This window comes from Oenanthe melanoleuca, chromosome 6, assembly GCF_029582105.1.
Source record: "Oenanthe melanoleuca isolate GR-GAL-2019-014 chromosome 6, OMel1.0, whole genome shotgun sequence".
Lineage (NCBI taxonomy): Eukaryota > Metazoa > Chordata > Aves > Passeriformes > Muscicapidae > Oenanthe > Oenanthe melanoleuca.
The window spans coordinates 27,453,196-27,473,500 of record NC_079340.1 but is presented as its reverse complement, the minus strand read 5'-3'; the positions used below and the strand labels follow the sequence as shown (position 1 = coordinate 27,473,500).

The 20,305-nt window shown below is 42.0% G+C and overlaps 1 protein-coding gene across 5 annotated transcripts in view; it reads left to right on the top strand.

Annotated features, from left to right (window-relative positions):
• The first annotated feature begins 2,397 nt into the window (after positions 1–2,397).
• The window catches only part of ABLIM1 (actin binding LIM protein 1), a 189,317-nt gene continuing 171,409 nt past the window's right edge, over positions 2,398–20,305 (top strand). For 2 of the 5 annotated variants that reach the window (XM_056494496.1, XM_056494492.1), the window contains exon 1: positions 2,401–2,565. In XM_056494496.1, coding sequence (XP_056350471.1) covers positions 2,553–2,565 — 13 coding nt within the window. In that variant the 5' untranslated portion in view covers positions 2,401–2,552. Of the gene's footprint in view, positions 2,566–20,305 lie in introns of all 5 variants that reach the window. The other 3 variants (XM_056494488.1, XM_056494499.1, XM_056494493.1) reach the window with 3 other exon arrangements.

The following is a 20,305-nucleotide window of genomic DNA, read 5'->3' as shown; positions in this document are numbered from 1 at the left end:
GAGCTGATTTAGCTGCCCATATGCAAATTGCCTGACTGGTACTCATGGCTAGTGAAGACATGGCCTCCAGAACTGGTAACTGTCTCCACTGCAACTTTGCTCCTTTATTTTATTTTTTCTTCTTAAGTGCTAATTACTACAAAACTTGTAGGGATGTAGAACTTGTTCTTAATTATACCTTTTAGTCAACCTGAATTGAAATTCTCCATATCCAAATCTGAAAATTCTTGGAGGCAACTTGATGGAGGGAACAAACAGGAAAATAAAGCTCCATTAGCCTCAGGTCCTCAAGAAACCCAGCTAAAAAGCTCACTTTAATAAATGAGTATCTGACCCATTTTAGTATTCTCTGGCCAACACGTTCAACTTGGTTCAGCTTGTCTGCCACAGAGAGTTTACACAATGAATGGAATAAACTCTTTGTGTTCTATAGAATCCCAAGGTACAAATGCCTTTCCCCTCCTACTTCCTAGCAGTATAAAGAAAGGAAGTTCTTAATTAAAAAGCTAATTTCTGCATGTTCTTGAACCTTCTTTTTAAAGCCATCTATTAAGCACCACATGGGAGAACCTGTGATAGTGCTAGTCAGAAACTCACTAAGGAAATGCATAGGAAATGACTTAATTAAAAATACAAAATGCTGTCATACTGCATTGACTGTAGTCAAGGAAAATCTTGGCTATTTCGGACAAGAAAGAAAATTTGAGTTACTTTTAAATGGAAAATTCTTCTAATTTCAGAAAAGGAGCAGGGAAAAATCTATTTTTCAAGGGATGTCAGATCACCAGCTAAGGATAATGCCATAGGAATTTAGAGAGAGAAGAAAAACTTAAGATTTGTTTTATTCCTGCTGCTGGATTCAGAAACATTTGCAAGAGAGAAGAAAACAGAATGACATAAGGAATATGATTGAATTGAAGTGTAGGGAACACTGGGTTAATCCATGGCAAACAGAGCTGGATATGGCTAAAAGTCTTTGCTGTGTGAGCATGAGCACAAATTCAGGCATACAGATGTGCCAATTCATTTTTTGTGCCTGTATCCCCTGATGAGGGGTCATATAAGTGCTTCCCATTCTGCTGCTGCTTCCATGCTTCCCTACACAAATGCACTCCCTACTCAGCTGGCATGAGGAGGAAGGTGAGCAGTGCCAGAGGCTGGATTTGACAGGGCAGAGGCACTGGCTGGGCTGCACTAGCAGACAGCAGTGAGAATCCATGATTCTCTTATGAGCATCCATTCCTGACCTGTGGCCACATGATAATGCAATCTTTACCACCTCTCTTAGATAAGATTCTGGTAATTATGGGTTTTTTTAATAGAGAAATTGTGTAGGCTTCTTGCTAGTATGAAGATGCATAGTGCATGGTAGATCAGAGTGGAGGAGTGTGATTCAGTCTCTCCTGTCATTCAGTTTGCATGTTGGCTCCTTGCTGAACATCACAGATTGGGCTTTCTGTTTTTTAGTTCATAGTTGCCCATTCTGAAATTGATAAAAGTCTGCTCTAATGTTTTAACTGCACTATTCTGATGTGGTCTTCTAACCTGTCATTCTTGACAAACGAGATTGTTGGTTTGCTTAACTTTTGCCACCATCTAATAATCTGGTGGCGTAGGGGTTTTCTTTTTAGTGTGTTATGGGAATATTTGGCTTCACTGGGCTGGAGGCTGAGTTGCCATGAGTAAATGTGTCCACCAGATACTGATCTTGTTTTTCTGGTGCGTCGCATTTGGTCGCTTGGTACTTTTATTACGGTGCCAGGAGGAGGCTGAGTGCTCTTTTCTGTGTGTTAACGCCAAGATTGCTTTGCAGGCAACATTGCTAGAAATTCTGTGTTTATATGCAATTTACACACAGTTACGCAGGAATATCTTTTCTGTTCGGTGCGTGAATTTCAAGCTGCGCTACAGACTTCAGCGCCAGGTCCCGAACGAGCTGTCGGTGACTCCGGGAGCGGACACGCCTATCCAGCACTATCCAAGGAGCTGGAGCTGGAGCTCTGCCGCGCCGCTCTCCTTGGCGTTCGTGGCTTTTGCCGCTGTCCCCGACTGTCGCCCTCTGCGGCACCGCGCCCCTCGCCCCGCCGTGCGCCCCTCGCCCCGCCGCTCCCCGCGCATCACCGCGCCCGGGAGCGGCTGCGGCCGCGGGGGCTCCGCCGGCGCTGCCCCGCCCCGCAGCCGCTCCGCGCCGGCACACGCACACCCAGACCCGCGCACACACACACACACACACACACACACACTCAGCCCGCACACACCGCGCAGACAGCCGCGCTCCCGCCCCGCAGAGCCGCCCCCGGCGCCGCCCCGCACCGCGGCGGGCAGGGCAGAGCGGGGCAGGGCAGGGAAGGCAGGGACGGAGCGCGACGGCGGCGCGGAGCCGCCCGCCCCGGCCCGGCCCAGCATCGGCCGCCGCCCCCCGCATCGGCCGCCGCGGCGCGGAGGGCGCAGGGCGGTGCGGGCCGTGCGCTGCCGCCGCCGCAGCAGCAGGAGCAGCAGCAGCAGCAGCAGCAGCGGCAGCAGTTCCGCGGCTGCCGAGCCCGAGCTGAGCCATGTCTGCCAGAGGTGGGTTCTCCGCCGCGCCGGGCAGCGCCGGGCTCGCGTCCCCGCGGGCGGCCGGAGCCGCGCTGACCTTGGTGCCCGGCCGCGCTGCCGTGCCCCGCAGCCCGGGGCTGCGCCGGCGATTTCGGGGCAGAGGGAGGACAGGGGATGAACCCCGCCGGCCGTCGGCTGCCCGGTACCGTTGTGCAGCTGGGCCGTGCGGGGGCTCCGCCGCAGAGCATCCTCCGGGGCCGGGCACCCGCCGCACCTGCCGGGAGCGCGGGGATCCCGTTCCGCCTTCCCGGCGCCCGGGGAGCGGCTGTAGGGACACGGGGAAGTGAAGTGCGGTCTCGGTACGCGTGAAGTGGCGGTGGGAATGTATGGATGTATGCGGAGAAAGGAACATGGTGGTGAGGGTGGGCGTAGGGTCAGACCTCGGCGGGTGCTGCTGCTCAGGGAATGGAGCGGATTGGAACTGGGTGTCTGATGAGCGCAGTGAGGCATCCGGCTTGTTCTGTCATTGATAACGCAAGTGCTCCTGGTAGGGTGTGGTAGGGAATCCAATCGTCGGTTTGTACCTCGGATGGACATTTGCATCTGGCTTGAAATTAACGTTTTGAGTTTTACTTCAGATTTGTGGTTTTTAAGATTATGGCCTAAACTTGAATAGCCTTTGTCTTTTGCATGCATTTGTGTGTAAACTCTGTGTGTTGCTCATTCTGGGCTGGAGATGAATTGATCAGCCTCATTGATTGCAGGTCTCATCTTGTCCCAAAGTTCTGCTTCCAATATGAGAAACTGGCACAAAGGTGTGGCACAAAGACTGATGCTTTAGGGGTTTTTATTATAGTTAGTACAAATTAAAGGACTGGAGACATAAAGTTAAGAATTTTCTGAATGTAGTCATAACAAAGCAGAAATACTTGTAAGCATCTCCTGAAGACAGACAATTATCTGCACAATAACGACAAGTAAAACCACTCCCTGGCTATTTCTGACTTGAAACAAATACTTTATAAAAATTATATATTACAAATTGACAAACCCATGAATGTAAGGATGCATCTTATTTGTTCATCCTTTGATCTCTCTGCATCTTCATGTGTTGAATACTGCTCAGCATGGACCAGCTCTTTCATCTGCTTGGATTCCTGTTGACGTCCAAAGGAGCTTCATGCACATTGAAGACATCGTGTGACTCCTAAAAGGTTGTCGGCATTTTGTGGCTATGACCATACTCTAAAGCATCCCACCCATTTTAGATATAAATAATAAATGGTGTTAGAGTGGCATAATTCTTCATGGAACAGTAGATTTCTTGCTTTAGGGAGAATGGACTATATTGGTCTCCAAAGAATCCATTTCTGGAAGAACACTAAGTATATGAGCGTCGGTGCTGTGCTAAGGCTGCATTAGTACTTGTGGGAAACACCCAGCAAAGCTTTATAACCTGGAGCAGATTTGTTGTTATTGAAGGGGTACCTGGATTTGAAAAAGTGACATAAAAAGTTTGCAATTTCAGCTTTGCAGATGACTCACAAAAATTGCACCGTTCAGAATGGGAAGCCAGGGAACATTTCCACTGGCCATATTTCCCTTTCCTCCCCCCACTGTCCCTCTTTCCCATTCATCTTCACAACACATGATGTTTGATGCCTGCTTAATTCTGCTGGAGAGCTGCCTGGAGAAGGAAAGTGAATTCTTTCTCGTTCCATCTAGTTTTTTCAGTTTTAATTAATTGGATAGAGAGAGAGAGAGTAAGACAGTTCATAGGACTGTAGGGAAGTAGTGAATAAGATTCATGAAGCAGATGAAGATATTGATTTCTATCAATATATCCTTTTAAAGTTTAACAGGTAGATTTGTGTGGAAAATATATGAGTCTGGGCAAATAAATAGATTTTTTCAGTGCTATCCAAAGGCTGTTTGTGTGTACTACATTATAGGCCATTGTCATTACCAATCATTTTAAACACTACTGCTGTTAAAAGTCAACATAGAAACTTACTTTTGTACATTTAAGTGATCAGACAGATCTTCATGAGGTTGCTCATGAGAATGTAGCACAAGTAAGAAGTGAGCCTTTAAGGGGTTAGGGCTTTGTTTGAATGCCAGATAGGGGTCCTGTGCTTCATGGAGGCAAATTACCTCAAACATATGCAGTCTCATTAAAAACACTGTATCATTATGGTCTGCAAGCTCAGCAAATATTGATTGTTAATATTTTATGTGGTGTTAGATGTCCAAAGGTGATCATTATTATTCTGACTGCATCAAGCACTTGGAGCTGTCTGCTTGTTGATTATAAACCAAGCATAACTAGCATAGCAAAAGGTTAAACATTCACCCATGACATTTTTCTTACTAAACTGCAGAGGATATTCAAGGGATAGTAAAAACATCACAGTATTATGGTGTTCAATCTGTGCAGCTCTCTATTCATCTCTTTTGCTCCAGGAGGCAGCATGGTGTAGTGAACTGACTGCAACAGATGACAGAAGAAACTCCTGAAATCCAGCAGTACCTCTCGACTTTTGGACCATTTCTTTTAACTCTCCTGCTCTAGTTCCCTGTAGCTATTTAATCAAAACTACCCATATAGTCACTGAAATCAGGACAGATTTAAAATCAATACATAAATAATAACTACTAACACAAATTAGTGTAATTTTGTCTTAAATAAAACTCTGGATTAAAAAGTTTTATGCTTCCCTACTTGTACAATGGAAATAATGGTGGCTGTTTTTCAGAGGGGCTGTGAGGACTAATGTCTCACCTGTACCTTAAGATGAATTTTCTGAAACTTTCCATTTTTCCTTCCACTCTTCACAGACCTTGTTGCTGCAGTCCTTCATACCTGTCTCTAACCTCCTGTTATTATGTAAATGGAAGGTCTCTAATATTCTTCCACCACTTTCCTTGTAGTATGGCTTTAGCAGATGTGTTGACCAAATGCCAGATGAAGCAGCACAGACAAGTATTCCCAGAAGCTTGAACAAATAAGCATTTTGGAAATCTTGTGACTGAACTAGGAGCTGAAACAAACTTTGAAAAATCACTTCTCTCTTCCCTGTCAAGTTGGAGTCCTTCCAGGGCACTTTCATGTCCTGCTCTACAGCCTGTTGGGATCAGTGGAGAGCTGCCATTGACGTCAGTCAGGCTTTTTAGTTTTGCAGTTTGCAAAAGGCTTAATATTCTACTTTCAGCTGTTGTTAAGTAGTTGCTGTTAGGACTCATACATGAGTGAATTTGGGTGTTGGAGTAAGCCTTATAGATTGTTACTTACCTAAGGGCTTGTTTGCAAAGAGCTGTAAATTCCCTGGATGAAAGACATTTTTCTAAAGCCAAGTATAACTGTGACCTACTTGTGCATGTTATCTCACACTGCTTAAAAACTGTCAAAACTGCTTGTTATCATGAAGGTCTAAGTTAATGGAAAAATGGCTATTTTTAACTATTATAATCTTCAGTTATGCTAGAGCAAACAGGCATAAATGGAAGTGTTTGGTGTGATCAAATACAAAGATCTTTGCTAATTTTTTCCCTAAATGTTTGAAAGAATTAGCATGAGATGTATTTAGTCCAGTAGCAACTACTTCAGGAAAATGAAGACGTGTGAAATAAGAGGTTTATCAAGACTGGTGTGGTTTTTTTTTTGTGAAAAAGTCACTGAATTTTGACAGAGGCTAGTGTTGAAGAAATATTATTGCTGAGCAGTATTAACAAGTTGTAGTGAGCCACCCTGATGCTGCTAATGTGGGTATTTTAGAGAAGGCAGGTGCAGTTTCTAGCATGCTCAATGGTCAGAGTAGTAGAGTTGTTTAACTTAGGAGTTTTTTTAATACTTCAATCCTTGTCTTTTCCTTTTTTAACAAATGTAGATCAAACACTCCTCATTTCAATCAAATTTCAGACAAATAAATCATCATGACTGTAGAGAGAGGCTTTGTCCTCATTTTACAGGTGAGACAAGTCCTGGACTTTTATTTTCCTTTTACCTGAGTCTGAGGGTCAGGTCAAAACAGGGGAATTTCTGCCCTCTGGGCCTCTTTTCAGGCTCCTCATTTGTTCTTACACAAGTTGATAATAGAGTTCTAACAGAAGATGATAAACTTCAACTCATTATGTTGTGCTCTGGTAGCAATTCTTTCTTCCTGGGCTCTGCACATTTCTTGGTTGATCTATCTCACAGCTGGGAACTTACATGTGAAAAAATTACCAATTTTTCAATGAGAAATTTGCATACTAAATCTTGAGTTCCTACCATTAACAGTCTTTATTTTTCCTTTCCAAATCTAATTCTCCTCAGATAGCTGTAGACATGGCTGCTGTTTCTGGCAGTGATGGTTTTGATTGAAGTCTGCGCTGAGGGATTTAAAAGCTTGCTGCTGGGAGTTTCTGGTTAATGTTTTATTATGGTTTGTGATTTTCAGGGTAATGTTGCTGTTATCTAAAGGGACTAGCCACTTAAGAGGTGGCTGCTGTATCCTTTTCTGGAATCTAGTGCTGTTTTTCCACTTGTTGTCAGAGGTACTTCTTTCAGGCATGTCATGATGTCCCTGATTTGTGATGTGACTTTCATGGCTGTTACCAAACGTTCTCAGGCTGAGTGACATGGAGAGTGGGGCAGTGTGAGCTGGCTGGACATTTCCTTCATTTTAGAAATGGAGAATTTTAGCATGTTAATGGTAGTTCAGTGTTGTAGTTTCAGTGATTTTCCCCGTTTTCCTTGCTGCAAGGCTCCGTAGCCCGAAGGAGCGCGTTCCTGGCAGGCGCCGGGGCTCTGCAGCACTACCTGAGGCAGGCTGTGTGTGCAGTCATGCCAGCACAGCTGTTTCCCACTCACAATACCTATGCAGGGCAGGATTTGGAACTGGCTCTAAGAGCTTTTCTCTCTGCAGCTTTTGCCCCAAATTTCTTCTGTACTGATTTCATACTGTTATTTAATCCTGTCTGTACTTTCTGTTTATTTCTTCTGAATACGTGGTGTGATTTATGCTTTTTTTCAGTACTCATATTAGGGTTTGAACCTCAATTTAGTGGCTTAAGTAGCTCGGAATCAGCACCTGAATCATCAAATCACTGGAAGCAGTACATGTCTGTACATGAGAACCAGTGGCTGCACCCAAATCTTGAGGCCTGGAAGAGCTTTTGTTTCAGTCAGAGGGAAGAATATTTTACAGAGGTATCTGATTTAAACAGCAGCATCTCTTTTAAGCTGGTTCTTTTTAAGGTTTGGTGCCTTGTCCAATCTTTTTTTCCCTTCAACAAAGCTTAGTCTTTGCTGGAAATTAGTCCTGAATGCATGGAAAAAGTTGCATAGACTAATGGCAACAACAAGAGGAAACTGGGACAATGAGGTAGAGTCTATTTTAGATGCATGGTTTTGAAAGGAATTGCAAAGAAGGAAAATAAGCATCAGCTTATGGGAGGAAAAGCAGCAAGAATGCTTTTAGTGAAGAACACCAGAACCTCATGTGTTCCACAGACTCTGCAAACAATCTTTTGGGGATTTCTATTTTTCCTTTTAATAGGTCTGAATTGAATATTTCAAATTATTTTTTAATCTAATCTGTTAGTAATTGAAGATGAAAACCACACATGGTTAGTTCATGTAGTATTAGTTTTGCAGTGCTAAGGCAGAATCACACTGTGGAAAGCAGACTTCTGCATGTGAGTTCTGATACCAGCAAGCAGATTTTTTTACCACATAAATATCAAAATATAAAATATCATAAATATAAAAAATACCTTTATAATTAGGTGTTGTTGTTCATTAAGATCTAAAGAAAACTCCTAAATACTGTAGAGCAATAGCAGAGAAAAACTGTGAGACTTTTTTTTAAATGCTCAGCCTTTACTGTGTCATGTTTCCAGAAAGAAATAAATTTACAGAAGCTCACACCCAAATAAGAGTCCCATATGTTGTGGAGAGAAATTCTTAGTTTATAAACAAGATTGGGCCAGACAGGCTTCCACAAGGCATACCAGTATGATGGGGTTGTTTTATGTCCTTTTTCTATTTGCAATCCCAGATTTAATCCAGAATTGGGGCTTTGGTGACTCATTTTGCTCCATGTAACTGATGAAATGCAGCCACATCCACAGTGCTGCTGTTCACGTGCACATATTTGAATTAAAGTGCAGAACTTTAGTGAGAGCTGAATAGGAGCTACCTCTGACTACCTGCCCAAGTTCTTGTGTGGGTTCTGCAGCCTGTGTTGGCTTCTGTGCTGCTGCAGGGCTTGTTGTGGCAAATTTGCATATGCTTGGAGTTATTTCTTCATGGATAGAAAAGTTCATGTGCACTTCATGTTTGTTGAAAACTATTGCTCTGCTCCTCCGACTGCCCCATTTTGAAGTGGAAGGAGGATCTGGTCTCATCATTGTAAAAAAAATTAGTGTGTGGAAAAGTGTGATGAGCCAGAGTGTTGTGTGGCACTAGCATGGCTTCTGCTTCCAGAGAGGAGGTTGCTGGCATTTTCCTGCTGTACTGGCAGGATTGCAAGGAGAAGTCCCTGGGAGAGATGCCTGCTCTGTGCAGCTGTGACTGAGGGCACTCTGAACAGAAGCATGAAATAGGAAACATGAAGAAGATGATGTTTCAAAGATGAGGCAAAAGGTACTTCTATCCTCTGTGGTGTATTTGCAGTTTCATCAGAGAGGTACAAGAAACCCAGTCCCAGCCAGCCAAGTGTGAGGTTCAGACTCCCTGAAGCCTTTAGACTTGTGCTCATTCCTCTTTGGAGCATGCTGAAGGCTGCACTATATGTTACTGTTCATTGATGAAGACAACAATGTTTTTTTTCTATTTCTTACAGACTTTTTTCCTGGTAACTTAGTGCCATGGCACTAAGAAATTTTCCTTTTGGACCACCCCAGTCACAGGGGTGGTCTTAGCATAGAGGCCTCTACAGGAAGGGCATGATAAGATGTTCTGGTTTACTGCTTTTTTATTAATAAATATATTTTATTCTGTTTCTAGAATGGCAAAATAGGTCATGTACTGTCACAGAGATGGACACATTTTAATAAAAAGTGTGAAGCTGAAGGAGTTTTTGCAACATTTTTTTAGTACTTGTCACTCCCTTTGCTGTAACTGGTACCTCAACTTAAATGGGCTCTCATTTTATTTATCAGTATAAATCTTATACAAGTAAGGACTGTGAGATTTCACTCAATGAAAGGATTCTGCTTTAATTACTGTTATTATAAATCTGATTTTGTTTCTATTACATCAGGCTTGTATGAGACATCTTTGATCAACAGAGAAGTCAGCAAAACTGCTGTTCAAATTACAGTTTCCTTTTAACTCGTGATGAAAGCTTTCAGTTTATTTTTGGCATTAGAAAGTCTGGGAGACAACCAGGTTATATAAGAGCTGAAACCTAGTTAATGATAAAGAAACATAGCTAAGAGCCTATAATAACAATAAGTCTGAAAAAGATGTTTCAGCTCTAACTCTTGGCCCTGCTTACAGCACATGTAAAACAGTTTATGCCAAAGTAATGGCTTTCTCTGGTGTCCTGGGATGCCACTTCTCTTAATCAACATTTGTTGAGAGCTGATTTCCCGGAAGACTGTGAAAGATTAATACATTTCTTAGAATTAGAGTGTAAAAGAAGAGATGGATTTAGGACTTGCTGTGTCACTGAAGGTAACAGTAAATACCTCGTTCAGGGGAACAGGAGCACAGTTGAGCCTGTGGTCAACAGTGTGGAAATCAATGGTTTTCTCAGAATGAAAACCGAAAGGAAAAAAACATTATTTTTCTTGACTGAAAGCACACCTGAGTGAAACTCAAATTTAAGAACCTTTACAATTGAGTTTAGTTTCAAAAAGAATTGTGCTGAGTATTATCCACGTGGCAGTATTTTATGCCTGCTAATGAAAGCCAGCACAATGTGAGTATCCTGATTTTGTCTACCTAGGATGTTCCTTATCCCAGTAGGAAGGGTGTGTACAGGTATGCACAGGCTGTGCCAAGGTGTGTGTGTGAATGCCTCTGTCCCACAGGAGGAGATCTCCAGATGTCTTGAGTGGTTTATAATGAGCAGAGATGTAAAACCTATTTCCTCTCACTGGAAGTATGCCCAGTCTTACTTCCCTAATCTTGGTTTCACTTCTTCTCATGAATGTCCTCTGCATATGAATGTAGATGCACAAGACACCATTTGAGTATTTCTATGGCCTTCTGCTGCTGCTGTATAAATTTCTCTTTTATTGTCCTCATAAGCCAATAAAATAATTAAATGATAATCCAATTCATTAGAAACTTGTGGCATATGTAAATAAGAGCAAAACTTGTTGCAAGAAGACTGTATTGTTATATAATAATGTGGTTATCCAAAACTGTTTATTCTACTTTATGAGCTGGAGATAATCCCAAAATTATTCAGTCCAGTCTTTGATCTAAGGAAGAATAATAAAACTTTGATCATTGTTGAATTGGCAGCTGCTATAAAAAGCCTATGTTATATTTCTCTCTTAGTAACACTAGCTAAATCCAAATCACTGATAAAAGATTTTGATGATTGCCGCTTAAGGAGGCTTTCGGACTTGACCTGAAGTAATCTCTGTCCAAAAAATGTCTATAAATACCTTTTTCTATTTTCTGTTGCCAGATGTTTTGATATTTGGGATGAATAACAAAAATGTTTTGTGGACTTAGATGTTCAGTGCACATTTGGAGTCTTTTGCTTCAAAGAAAAAGGTTCTGGTTAACCAATTCTGTTAGTGTAATTCAATTCATTTGCAACAAAATTCTGGTACCATTGTCTTTATTTCTATCTTTCTGAAAATGCCATTTAAATTTTTTTAATTGCCAATGTCTGTGGCTATTTTATAGTGGCCATAGTGATACCATATTTGTTTTCATGCTTGCAACATAGTAAATATTTTCCTAGATGTTTATGCAGAAAACAGCACTTGTAATGACCTTGCTTTAGAGCTGCAGCTGGACAGGAGAAAATTTTCTAGCTTTGTTATTATGAAACTTATAGAAGAATGTATAAAAAACAAAAAGCCATCTAGCATTTTTTTATCATATGTTGGGATTTTTGAATATTTGGATTTATAGGTGTCAACAAAGCTTTCAGATTACCGGAATTTCTTTGGAACTTTTGAATTTCTACCCCAATAGATTCAATAAAGAAAATGGCTGAAAACTTAAACTCAAATGGAAGCTGATTTTAGGTTCTTTAACATATTTTCTATTTCCAGATAAATTCCATTACCTCAGTCCTTAGGTAGTTTTTTCAAATTTGTGTGGCAAGGGTGTTGAGAGGTTCATGTAGCATTTGTCTAAGTGTTTCAGAGTCAAGTGGCATGAAAGGGCTGTAGTTTGCTCTCCCTTCTGCCAGGCTGGCCTGGCACTGTGCATTTGGCTTGTTCTGTACAGCTTGTGGTGGTACAAAAGTTCAGCAGGGCAAGAGCCAACCTTTCCCTTCCTTTGAGTTTTCCTGCTGACTGGCGCCCTGCTTGACGCAGGTACTCTGCAGATCTAAGGTTTTCCTTAGGAACACTGATCTTGTGGTTTGGCCAATAAATCCTATTGAGTTTAAAATGTTCAAAATTTAGGATTGGGAGACTTTGTGACTTCTTGCAATAGCAATCTTCCTCTCTTTCACTTGTCCTTTGCTGGCAGCATTTGTGGATACTGGGAGTCCTCATTTTTCCTTTCTGCAAGGCACAGGCCAAGCAGACCAGTACTGTAAGATGCATTTTATTCTCTGTCCATTGTTGCCACTCTGTATTTATCAAAAGCAAAAAGACTACATGCCTGAAGGGCGATTAAGAATCCTACAATCTTGCTATTTATGATGCTCAGGAGGTATTTATAGTAAAGGTTGTTGGTGCTGCTGCCCAAGGGAATGGCTGGGAGTGGGCAGGTCAGGAGCAGCCAGCCAGAACTAATGGGTGCAGTGGCTGGAGTGCAGGGAAGGGGTAACCCCAGCAGAGATCCTGTTGGTGGCTGTGTGCAGGCACAGGGACGTGGATGTGGACACAGACACATTGGGAGTGTGGGGAACAGCTAAAGAAACTGGGAACAGCTGAAGAAACTGGAACCACCTGGGCAGCCATTTGAAGGAGGGGAGGAGTTTAGTTCATGCTCCGTTCCACACAATATCCTGAAAGATTAGTGGAGTTACATGAAATGTTTTTTCTGTGACACTCAGCTTCCATAGCTGAACCTTTCCTCCAGATTTACAGATCCAGTGAGCTCTGTATGTTGCTATTAGACTATGACTCAGTTTTCCAAGGAAGCAGGTCAAGATTGAGCCTTTTACCCGTAATAAATTTGCTTCCTACCCTTTCCTCTGGAGGCTGAGAAGCCATGAGAGCAAGTGGGTGAAGGAGATCTCATGAGCTGGTGGAGAGTGGAGGAGTTCACCTGAGAATGGTGAGCAAAATAAACATATTTAAAGCAAGAGAGGCAAGAGAATGTGAGTGGAAATCCTTCTTCAAGCTGGTACAGAAGCAGAACTGACACAGACAGAATGGCACTGAATCTAAAAGAGATTAAAAGGAATGGGAATAAAGAACATTTAGAGAGTTATAGAAAGAAGTTGCAAGTGCTCTGGTGTCAAAAAGCTTTTTGTTTTATTTCTTTATTTTTTGGGCGCCCCAAGTAGCCTAGCAGTCTGTCAAGGGGAGTGTGTGCTGGAGCAGCTGTCCTTGGAATTGCTGCAAATATTTTAGTGATTTTCTGAAGGGAGTGGAGGGAAGTATTGGAATGTAATAGCCTGAGGAAAAACTCTTTGCTGCCTAAAACCTCTGAACGCTTCACAGACTGATCTAGGAGCTGGTGCTCTGCCAGATCCTATTTTTAAACAATTAGGTTTATGAAGTTGTGTTTCTCTAGCAGTATCACACAAGCATAGGGCCTGGAAATGGAGTGGGGAGCACGTGTGCAAGCACATGACTTTTGGGGGAAAGATATAAACCTAAGTTAGGTTCCATGTTTCCTAGCAAAGGGCTAATCTGAAGTGAGACTCAACAGCTCCTGAATTACACGGTCTACTTAAAAGTAGGATCTGCTGCTTTTCTTGAATACATAATTAATTTTTTCTTCTACTAATGCTTTCATTGCACTGCAAGTTACTGTTTCAGACAAAAGTATTAGGAGTTTTCCTAGGGCAATGAGGAAACACCATCAGCTGGAGCATGTAAAGAAACTAGAAAATATACCAACAGGAGTCCAGTGTTAACTCACTGGGAATAAGTTAAGTACCATGTACTTTTGATTTCTGACTTGTCTAAAGGCACCCACATGTGTAGGCAAAACTGATCAAAAGTGTTTCCATGAATGTAACAGTGGTTTTTCTGTTTACAAAATACACTTCATGTAAAAGAAATTGGGGAGACAGGAAAAATAGCAGGAAGAGAAAATAAAGTCCACAGGAATCACTGCTGCTGCCTAAACACCAGTAATGTTATGAACAATTCCAAATTTAACAGTTGTAGACAGAATCTGTCTTCCTTTATGCTTGCTGGAAAATTCAGTTTGCTTACTGCGTTCTCATTTTCTGATTTCCAGCAACAAATGTTGTTTATCTGAGATTTTTCCCAATTCTAGGATAAAAAATAATGTTTTGACACCACAATGGTAGAGCATTGCTGCATTTATAGTTCATGTTACTGTGCCTACTCAGAATTTCTTTAAAGTGTGGAGTCTTTAGTAAAACATAAATTGATGTTTCTTTCCCAGATTGAATTCCAGAAACAATACTCATCATGGACTGAAATAGTTTTTGGACTCTATTAAGTCTAATTTTCTGCCCCACCCTCCTTAATTTCTGTAATCCAATAGGAAAACTTTAATTCGTCTTTTCATTCGGTTCAACATATTTACCACCAGTATTTATGGGTTTTGTAACATGCCATTCTGAAGAGTTGGTCTTGGGTTCACAAATGTTTAGTATGAAATTCATTTTCCACTAGGAACTGGAAGTTAAAATCCCTTTTAAAATGGTTATTTTCCCATTCTGAAAGTGTCCAGCAGTACTGTGCTTACACTTGAGCATATTCTGCAGTACCAGAGAGTGAGGCAGACACAGCAATTTGATCTTTCCTAGTGTTACAAAAAATAATCAGCATGTCCTTTATTCCTGATCTGTTTCTTGCCTAAACAACTGTTTAGAAACTGCAATGCTTATTTTATGGGCAAAGAATTTTGTTGGCCAAAAGTAATTTTTGGTAGTGGAGCTCTTGGAAGGCAAGCTGTATTCTCTTTGGTTGTGTAAATCTGGAATTACTGTGGAGGCCAGCGGAATTATTCCAGATTTTTGCCAGTCAGAGAGAGGAACTGGTCAGATTTTTGTTGTGGTATGAAGCAGAGGAAGATATTGAGCATAGGACTGGTTGTAAGGACAGCTGCCTGGAGGCAGGAGGAGGCACACAGCCTTTTTAAGGCCATTTCACCATTAGCAGCTTGCAATTGCTGTGGTTTAACCCCAGGCAGCAGCTCATCCCCACTCACTCACTGCCTTCCGAGTGGGATGGGGAGAGAGTCGGAAGAGTGGAAGTGAGAAAAGCCGTGGGCTGAGATAAAGACAGTTTAATAGGGAAAGCAACAGCCACACACACAAGCAAGGCAAATCAAGGCATTATTCAGTGCTTCCCCTGGGCAGGCAGGTGTTCAGCCATCCCCAGGGAAGCAGGGCTCTATCACACACAATGCTGACTTGGGGGGCATCCCACCACCACTCCAAACATCTGCTCTCCCTTCCTCTTCCCTTCAGTTTCTGTGCTGAACATGGTGCTGCATGGGCTGGCCTGTCCCTGTGTTGGGGTCAGCTGTCCTGTCTGGGTCTCCTTCCAGCTCCTTGTGCATCCCCAGGCTGCTCACTGGTGGATGGGGTGAGGAGCACGAAAGGCCTTGACTCTGTGTAGGTGCTGCTCAGCAATAATGAAAACATCTCTCTGTTATCAACACTGCTTCCAGACTAAATCCAAAGCATAGTCTCCTACCAGCTACCACAAAGAAATGAACTTTACCCCAGCCAAACCCTAAGGGACATACAGTTTTGTTTAGGTGTGTTTAGTCTGAACCCCTGCTTTGGAGACTTGGAAACAAGGGGGGATTTGCACATTTGTTATATGTATGAGCAGAACAGAAAGCCTCAAGAGTATACAGTTATTACAAAATTCAGCTGATAAGGAAGGTAGTTATATTTTGGCATGTTTAAAATAATGTTAATTGTATACAGTGATTCATAAGCTACATGAAGCTGAATAAGCATTCCACTATTTGAAAGAATGACAGTGGGCATTGTGATCTTTGGGGAATCATTCATCCTGGCAGTTACAGAGTCTAGGTAAAATCTGTATTTCATATAGAATCTGCTTTATCTGATCTAGGACATGGTGTCCTAGAAGGAAGGTGTGAAAATTACTTTAAGCTGTTTCTGGAGTGTTATGGCTGATGTCAGATGTAGGTTAGTGCAGAGAAGAGAAGTTGTATAAAACTTGGAAATTGATCCTACTCTTAATGAGTTCAATTTCTGTATATTAATCCAAATATTGCTGTCCCTTCCTCCCTCTCTTCTTTCCTCTCTCCAGGCTGAACACTGCACTCAACTGAGTAGCTCTGATGAATTCTCTTGCCATCCTGGAAAACTGCTAAAACCATGAGGAACTCCCCAAATTGTATAGAGCTGCTTTTATCCAGTTGACTAAACCATGGGCAACCCCTTTTTTGTGTAGTGCATAGTTCACTTTGTAGTCATGCCTTACCTTCTTTAAAGAACATGGAGTATCTGAATATAGTTGTTATTTAGGCTTAATACTTTGGAATTGCTGGTGTTCCAGTAGGGGCAGGGAGGTCTTACCCTTAATCTAGAGCATGGTGGCTTTTTGTCTTGGGGGATATAAACACTGTCAGAAGGATGAAGAGGGCTGAGATGCTATTCAGTAGCCAGGAATAGGGATTTATTGCAGGTTTTCCTGACCTTAGCATCTTTTTATTACCTTTTACAAGGTAAATACCTTAGCTATGAAACAGAGGACAGCACATTGCAATATGTTTTCTGATGCTGAATTCATGATCCCTCATTGATTTCTTCTGCATATATATATATTTTTTTTTTTCCAGCAGAGATTTGGCAATCACTGTTTTTCAATTTCTTTGACGTTTGGCCATCTGGAGCTGAGCAGAGCTTTAGTCACACACGTTAGCTGTGTGAAATGGAGCAATGTAGCATCTAGGGGACAGATTCAGCTCTAAAGTCAGCACAGTGCAGTTAGCAAAGCTACTTTAGGGTTGCACTGGGTCAATTGGGTGGCTGTTTGCTATACAGTTGCTGAGAAATGTTTTTTCAGCACTGAAGGAGCTTGGTGGGAAGATGCCTGGAATGCCTGGGTTGAATTGCTACACAGCAGTCAAATAATTTCAGTTTTTTTCCATCCTGGTTAAACTAAGTAATAAGTATTTCTCTCTTGGTAATGCTCTGTGTGTCACATGGGACCTGCAAATGGCCCAGAGCTAGTGCTGACAGAGCCTATACTTTCAGGCATTTAGGGTGCATGTTATTTCCTAGATATCTCCCTAAGCACTGTGTTCCTGTAGCTCTTTGCCCCAGCTTTTCCAGAAGGGATGGCTCCAAAATCAGAAGTTAGTGAATACAGTGGTATTAGGTGGTTGATTGCTTCACTGTTGGCTTGAGAGTTGGCTTTGTGACCTAGGTACAGGAGATGGCATTAAATACAGTGGACAAATTTCCTTGTGTAACAGCACCTTTTTTCCTTGAAAATGAGGCTGCCAACACACTTCTGGAAAAAATTGTATATTCTACAACATTATTGGTGAGATTTCCTCTTTCCATGACTGTGATGTCCAGCTTTTCTCTGGGTCACATGAACAGCCCACCAGTGCTTTTTGTACCTCCTGGAGCAAGGCAGCAATGGGCAGATTTCAATCTGCTGACTCTAGGGATTCTTGTGTTCTTCTCCATTTTGAGTTGAGCTGACCCCTTTGAGCTTGATGCTGTGTTTCAGTTGTATCCCCATGTAAGGCAGAGCATTACTTTCACAGTGCTTTACCTCTCCTAAGTTGTCCCCATGAGTGTTTTGATAGAACCAGAAAGAGACCATTGGGGTTTCTTCTCAAACAGAGTCTGATTAGGAGACTGGGAATGGTGCTGTCTACCGGAGTGTGAACTGCATTTCTCTTGCTGAAGACCAGGTATGCAGGAATCAAAGCCTTCTGTTGCTGCTGTCTACACATCAGGGGTGTGATTGTAACTTGCCATATGTCCCATGACATAACATCTTTAATTGGGATAGTTTGGGGAACAGTACAAGGGAATTCACAGTGGCTTGACTGCCAGCAAAGAACCCGTGTGTTTTGGTGAATAGACTGAGCTGAAATCCTGACCACCATGACTGAATTGCTATTTCCCAGGCTCCACAGGAGCTTGGGTATGCCTACTGCTGCCATGGTTATGCCTTTGATGGATTTTAGACAAGCCCCTGAGATTAATTTCAGAATTTCTCTATCCTTCTTGGTTGCTTTCTTGCAAATTGCTGCCCAGTGTGCTGTCCAGCCTGTCATTGAACATTTTCTCCATGTGTGGCATAGCTATACAGAATGAAAACCAGCAGGATTATAAATGTATGTAGTATCAGGTGTTACCTCAATTTTGTTAACATGTAGTTTAACTAACACCAGGTGACTTTCTTTCCTCTTGGCCTTTTAGTTTCCCTGCTGAAGACAGCTGCTCACAAACAGCTGTGTTGGTCCATTTTACAGGGCTTTGAGAATTAATGATTTTAATGCACAATACAGTAAAGGAACTTTGTGAACCAATGTTCTCTCATTTGCTGACCAGGCTCTTTAATAATTAAAATAATTGCCCATAGTGGTTTTTTGCCTTTCCTGATGTCCAAACTTGACACTGATGCTTCTATTACTGTGCAGATGATCTGAGGCTGAGTTTAACCACTGCCATATGGTGGGGTCGGAAGGTGCAGAACAACTTCCCTTTTCAGCTGCTCTGAGAAATGTTCAGGCACATTTCAGAAGCTGCTCTACAAAATCACCTCCCTGGTATTTCCAAGATTTTCAGATTTGCTGTAAGAGAAATGTTAAGAAGTAGAAATTATGGGAGGTGAAGAATCTCAGAGGTAGTCCGTGTACAAAACCAGTGAGAAAACATGGTGACACTTGTGCTACTGTTGGAGAAATCCATTTTAAAGTATCTGGTCAGCAGATTTCCTGAGACTTACATGTACCATCACAAATGGTATTGTCAGACTGGGTAATGGTAAATGCCTTGAAATCAGTAAATTGGGGAATGAAAATAGTTTGAGACAGCAGTCATGGAACACATTTTGAGTGTGGCCTCTCCCCATCACAGCCATCTGCTGCCACCTGTAAGTTGGCCTTTTCCTTTGAGTGTGAAGTGTCAAGCCTGTCCAGTGAACAGAACTGCCTGCTGAGGATGTGGCACAAATGAGGTGGCTCAAGGCCTTGTCTGGCAACATTTACTCTCATGGTTTAATTCATAGTGGAGTTTGCTGTGTGAAGTGGTATATATGGGATAAGTGAGCCTAAAATTGTGTTTTACTAAGAAAATATGTAATTTAAAATAGTTAGGTCTTTATAGCAAGTCACTGAGAGTGTGCTTAATGTGATTCAGAGCATGACAATTAGGAAGTTTTGTCTGTGTTGCCACTGATGCCAGTCAGAGCTGACCCTAATTCTGGGATGCTCCACTGCTAAGTACAGGCCAACTCAGCCTTTGCTCAATGCTCCTCTCCTGCTCTGGGGTTCAACATTCCAGATCCCAATGGTTAGCATGATCTATGAGGGCAGCTGCAGGCCATGATATGGGAGAGGTTATATAAGAAGAGGCTGGTGTATCCATGGGGGGTAGAAAGCACAGGTGATAGCATAACCTAGTAATGCTGTGTTATTCCTTCTGTCATTTAGTTCAGCACACTAAGCATGTCTGCCTTACCTAATCCAGGGTAGTGTTGTCTTATTTGTGTAAGAAGAATGTTTGAACAGGCTTAAGTAGGATTGAAGTGTCATACAGATGTGGGTTGATCCTGTTCATGGGACTGTAGTAGTTTTTTATCCAAACACATAGGTAGCCTTTTTGCTCAATTGTAGATATGTATAAAAATTTACACTTCTGAATTAGAAATACAAATCCTTTTAAGTCTACTTAGTAGCCTAGGGAGTGTCTCTAACACACTTTCCTGAAAAGATACAGCAGATATTCAACCACAACATTTCATTATGTAAGTCTATTTATATCAAAGTGTCATGTGGTTATAGGGAAAAAGAGATTTGGTTTTTTCTTCGAATCAAAAGACAAAATTGAGTTTTCCACATTTACTGCTTTAAATGGAGACATAATTAGGAAAATCTCTGTGAAAGTATTTTTGCTCTTATCCACCCAGTCACAAATTGATATAACAGATGAGCAGGTTGGAGGGAAAGAACCTACTAAGGATAACTTATAACCAGAGATTTGTATGGAGGCTACGTTAGGGAGCAAAATAGAGCAGGTTTAAAGCTGTGTTTGGATGACCTTCAAAACCTATCTGCAGCTTCAAGTTTCAAATGTCAGCTGCAAGTAGATCATTGCACCAGAAACACTTAGGCAATAAAAGATCAAGGATGTCCTCTCTTTGCATTTGTTTCAGAGGAGAGAGAGCTGTGTTGCCTCATTAGGAGCTGCTGTCTGTGGGTAGACTGATGTCTCTGGGAGGAATTGGGAAATATTGCACACTGGGGGAATCCATCAAGGGTGGA